Below are 5,950 nucleotides of genomic sequence, written 5' to 3' on the forward strand. Positions count from 1 at the left end.
TTTGAGTTCTGCTTACTTATTCGGGTTTATGTGGAATATCGTATATTACTCCTTTTGTTACTCTGCTTGCTTCTACCATTCCCCCCACTGCAATTTCTTTCTCTCAAATGTTTTCAAGTTTTAAAGCCATTTCTCTTTGTCCTTCACTCTTACACACTATCATTAGATCCCCATTATTGTGCACGTTTGCCCTCTTTACGTCACCGAGATTTCCACATAGGAATCTCGTAATTGCACTTGGCCTTACTTTCCTGATGTCCCGCCCTTCTTTAAATTTTATAAGCACATTCGTCCTCCCCATCAATCTTCCTTTGCGCCACCCTTTCACTCTCACTCACACCGCTTGACTCTCTATCACGACTCATTATCCTCTTTCTTCGAGGTTTTGCCTCCGTCCATTCACAATTCTCCTCCATACTCTCCTCACTCATACTCCCCCCCTCCGGACCCTGCCAATTGCCGATAATTCACAATCCTGACAGGGATCAGGACTGGCTTTGAAATTGCAAAAGACGATGGAATTTGTTAATTCACGACCGTTAAAAAAAACCACTTTGCTGTCTGACACCAACCAACTTCCGGCCCAAACCCCAGCAATTAGGGAGGCCAATTGTTTAGGCCCTTTTTGTATGCTACCAATTAGGCACACCTGGAAGCAATGATTAGACTGAACCACCTCATGACTCACACAGGGGTGGAATTTGACAAAGAAGCACTAATAGAAAAGTAACACTGTTTACAAAGGTTTGTAGAATAGTACATGTACATGAAGTGTTTGTATGAGACCTGGCAACACCGGGTCTCCAGACAACAATTACAATTCTGAAAAAGGCTACACAAGTTATGAACTTGAGAGGAGATGTCCGGCTGTATTACAAATTTATCAAAGGGGAACTGCACTTTTTTTGGAATTTTGTCTACTGTTCACAAATATTGTGAAAGACATGGCGATGGATGGATTGTTTTTAATGCATTCTAAATATGTAACGTAAATAAAAGTAATCTTACAGCGGAGCCAGTGGGAGCGCCACTATTCCGCCCATAAAATCCAATAAATAACCATTCAAAAAGGGCCAACAATACTCCATGTACATTTCGTGACTTGAATATTAACCAAGTATTAGTCATATTGTTATTATAAGTGCTAACGCGGACAAACTATTTAGAGCAGTGTCGTGATCACTTCCTGGTGTGCCTATGTATACATTGAGTGGTCTGCTCTTTCCTTGCTTCCTTGCTCCCCTGTAAATAAATCATGCCTTTTACCTGAAATATACAGTAGATGGCTAAGAATATAATCATCCTGAGGACGACACGAAAAGCATTTGTTTCCCCCTGCCCCCGGGCGGAAGGCGGTGTACACCCTGGACAAGTCACCACCTCATCACAGGGCCAACACAGATAGACAGACAACATTTACACTCACATTCACACACCAGGTACCATTTAGTGTTGCCAATCAACTTATCCCCAGAGACCCGGAGAAAACCCACAGAGGCTAGGGGAAAACATGCAAACTCCACACAGAAAGACCCCGAGCTCGGTAATTGAACCGAGGACCTTCTTGTTGTGAAGCACGAGCACTTACCACTGCTCCACCGTGCTACCAAGGTTTTGTATATTGAAATTATGACTTTTTTTTGTCATATATGATATTCATGACTTTATCTCATAATTTTACATCTTTATCCCATAATTATAATATTTTTTTAATCTCATAAGTTTCACTTTTTATCTCATGATTTCAATATTTATCTAATTTTTTCGACTTTGTATCTATAATTAATTGTCTTTTTATTTCGTAATTATGACTTTATTTTGTCAGCATAGTGTTTTTACCGTGGAGATTTTTTTTTTCTGAAACGGGCCCCCAGACATATTCACATATTAAAGTCATGATCAACCCTATGTCAACATATGAAACACATGGTGTAGCTTTTTCAACAGCGTACGTATCAATTTCATGTCAGTACTGCCTCCCCTCCCAAGTGCCCCTGGCTGCAGCCCGCACTCACCGTAGACCAAAAATGTTATCCATTCCACCTTTAAAGGAGCCATATGTAATAATGTGGCCAAAAATGGTACTGCAATCCCAGTCAAAATTCTGGAGTCCCCCCCACTCTCCGTGACTGAGATTGCCAGATACGCAGCCGAATCCAGCTTCAAACTTCCACTGCCTCTTACTAGGGGTTGAGGTGCTGGGACCATAACAGCTGAATAAACAAGCATTTTGTCAATAACACATTTCTAACCAACACATTTTACACAGAAATTAAGCTATTTTCAGAAAGAAGTATGTCATGCCTGCATACAATATCACAACAAATGGCAATCATAAGGTTATTGTCAGTACTATCAGAAAACAAAGACTAAAACAAACTACAACCAACGCTAGCAATGGTTATACTGGTGAAAATAAGTACAGCATGCATAATGTATAATGTATGCCCAAAACTAAAGAGGACACATTTTACCAAGGTTTGCCTGTAGGCTACACGAACGAGGAATTATTTTATCATGTGATTTGGCTGTCTTCATATGTTGCCATGTGCCATGATGACGCCCTCAGTGTATCAGCATATTAAGAACGAAATAGGCACTGACACTACCCATATCCGTATACCTAGGTTTTATTTGTCGAAAATATATTTGGCCATCAGTTCAAATACACATCGACATACAGGCTAACGGCATATATTTTCCCCGTTAGCCTATTAGTCGATGTGTCATTGACCGGGCTAGCATGCTAATCATAACACTAGGAGCTAAGCGCCATCACACTAAGTAAGCATTCGTTGCACAAACATACTAGCTTTGTTAAACAAGATCATAGACTGTATTGGACAATATAGTTTACATATGAAATGCCCATTTCCATTTATTACAAGTAATAAGAAAACGTAAATGCCTTACTTACCTATCAAGGAGGAAATTCGAAAGTTTGGCGTCAGATGAAAAAATCTTCTCCGCCTTCAATCGTCTCCATCTTTCAAAGGCATCCCCGATACAAATCCTTGTTTTGTTCCTGGCTTTGTCATGAATAAGTTGAGAATCATAACGACGCCTTTTAGATTTACTAAGGTCTGACATGTTTAGTAACTTTACCAGTGCCAGTAGCTAGACGAAGAGGGCGGTGCGTAACTGGCAACCTGGATGTGACACACTCACGCACTTTCTAATTGGTCAAACAGTGGAGGGAGGGGCATCGAAATGAAAACAATAACAAGATTTTGGGGCTGTAAATCTAATTTTGAACTGAGCATATCCTGGCTGAACTACTGCTATCAGTAATAAAAGTATTCGAAAAGAACATGATTTATTAATGCCTTTTGACATATCAGGGCCATTTAATGATGATTTGACATGAAAGTATTACATATGGCTCCTTTAATAATTTAAAACATGTTTTTTATTTTTTCTTAAGCTGCTGTATCGCCTCTGAAGTCCTCATACTTTGGAAAACTCTCCTAACAACACATAACTTGCTTTAGGGGGCAAAGTCAGGACAATTCCAAGGGGGCCCCCCTAAAATAGGATCGTGGTGACAACAGCTGTCATGGGCGCCCAATGTGATTTTTTTTTTAATGGTGCTCAGAATTACTAACGATGCCTCTGGCTATAATATTAGTGGCATAGTCTGATTTAGTTTGGTGCAGCTTTATTATAAAGAGTAGGGCTGTAAATCTTTGGGCACTAAAGGATTCAATTCAATTAGATTCTTATTGATGTGATACAGAATCGATTCTCAATTCAAAATCAATGCTTTTTTAAATAACATTGGGTGCCAGTGCCAATAACAAGATCTGATAGCTCAGTCACAGCTCATTTTATTACCTATTCTTTGTTATATGTGTTTTATGTCGCACGATTGCACCAAGAAAAATTCCTAGTTTGCGAACCCGTTCTCAAACAATGGCAATAAAAACTATTGTGATTCTGATTCTGATTCTGATTCAGTTCTATAAATAATGACGTTCCTCCATAAAATACATAAACAGCTGCAATAAATTTCTATATCACTTAAAAGAAAACTGGTTTTGTTTGGAAAAAAAATTCTACCCAAACATTTCATAAAGTGAAATACAAATACAAAAAAAATTATACCCAAACATTTAATAAAGTCAAATACAAATAAGGCAACAAGCGAAAGCGCCTACGCTTCTCTTTTCTAAAGTAAATTTCTCCAGCAAATATGAACATCTATATGATTTGCCTGAGTGGCTGAACAGGACAGATAAAAAAATATATATATATATAAATAGATAAATACAAATTAAAAAAAATGTTGATTCAATTTTTGACTTTCAATTTTTTTTTAATCAATTAAAAATCGTTACAAATAAAAATCGCGATTTATTCGAAAATATTTTTTTTTACACGCCTAATAAACAGTATATATGGACTTTACAACTGTCAATCACATTTCAAACTAAAAGAACAATTTAAGCAAAGCTGTTTTTCTGTGTGGCATGTCCATAATGAGTCTTGTCTTTATATTTTTAGATCATCCATCCTGCTCTTGTTATTGCTGTGCTTGCTGGACAGGCTGTTTCTGCGCGTGCTTTCTGTGGACATCTCAAAAACCGACGTAGACCTTTTCCTCTCCTGCACGTCGTCTGTATCCGCTTTTCCTTTCTTCTCCACGGCCATGTTGTCTCTGTTCTGCTTGTACACCGCCTTGCTGCTGTAGGGCCCATGCTCCATGTTGTACTTGGCCTCCACCGGGAATGCTTCGGGCACGGCGGAGCGAGCGGAGAAGTAGTTGTAGTTGGGGACGAAAGGCGTGGCGGGCTCACCCGGCGATTTTGCGGCCTTGATGGCGGCCTGCGAGCGCCTGTAGCGGAGGCCTTGGTGGCACTTGGTGAAGCCAAGATGGTAGATTTCCACCAGATTGAGCAGCAGAGAGATGGCGGCCACGGCCAGCATGAAGAGGATGAAGATGGTCTTCTCGGTGGGTCTGGAGATGTAGCAGTTGACCACGTTGGGACACGGCCAGCGGTCACACGTGTACATGGGCTTGAGCTCAAAGCCATACAGGAAGTACTGAGCTACAATAAAAGCCACTTCAAAAAGAGTCTTGAAAATGATGTTGAAGACATACGTTCGCAGCAGGGCACCTTTCAGCCGCACATGCCCTAGATTGTCCTTAATCGGCGCTTTCTTGGCCTTTTCATTCTGAAATTCCTTCTCCTTTTCTTTCACTTTCTCCTCCATGCGCACCAGATGCAGGATATGGCCCAGGTAGATGAGCGTGGGCGTGGACACGAAGATGATCTGCATCACCCAGAAGCGGATGTGGGAGATGGGGAAGGTCTTGTCATAGCAGACGTTCTGACAACCGGGCTGCTTGGTGTCGCAGGTGAAGCCCGACTGCTCGTCGCCCCACACTTTCTCGGCGGCGGCCCCCAGAACCAAGATGCGGAAGATGAACAGCACCGTCAGCCACACTTTGCCCACCACGGTCGAATGCTCCTGGGCACTCTCCAGTAGCTTCCCCAACAGGTTCCAGTCTCCCATGATGCTGACGATCACCTTTATTGACCAGACCAGCACTGACACCTGGGAGGAGACAATCGTTGCATTAACTCAAATAGAGGACAGCTTTTTACTTTCCTCCTGAGCAGTGGACACTGGTTCTCAGGGGGCCACGTTTCAGCCATTTGGGAGCCAAATGGTGCAATTTCACACGCCCACAATAAAAACGATAATAACCACAATAATATTCTACAATACACACGCCATATTTGAGTCATGGCGTGTGTATTGCAGAAAACTTTTTACCGGTAGACTGCCGGTCAAAAGTTTTAGAACATCTCATGTTTATGCATTTATTTATTTATTTAAAAAAAAAAAAAAAAAAAAAAAATATATATATATATATATATATATATATATATATATATATATATATATATATATATATATATATATATATATATATATATATATA

At 40.4% G+C, this 5,950-nt stretch overlaps 1 protein-coding gene across 1 annotated transcript; it reads right to left on the reverse strand.

Annotated features, from left to right (window-relative positions):
* Nucleotides 1-4,491: 4,491 nt before the first annotated feature.
* gja2 (gap junction protein, alpha 2) lies at nucleotides 4,492-5,517 on the reverse strand. The gene has a single exon (XM_062046385.1). The coding sequence runs from the start codon at nucleotides 5,515-5,517 to the stop codon at nucleotides 4,492-4,494; it is 1,026 nt and encodes a 341-aa protein (XP_061902369.1).
* Nucleotides 5,518-5,950: the final 433 nt, after the last annotated feature.

Source organism: Entelurus aequoreus, linkage group LG05, assembly GCF_033978785.1.
Source record: "Entelurus aequoreus isolate RoL-2023_Sb linkage group LG05, RoL_Eaeq_v1.1, whole genome shotgun sequence".
Classification (NCBI taxonomy): Eukaryota; Metazoa; Chordata; class Actinopteri; order Syngnathiformes; family Syngnathidae; genus Entelurus; species Entelurus aequoreus.

What these genes read in the sequence shown, in the direction of transcription:
- gja2 (XM_062046385.1), bottom strand. Translation starts at nt 5,517, where the DNA reads ATGGGAGACTGGAACCTGTTGGGGAAGCTACTGGAGAGTGCCCAGGAG.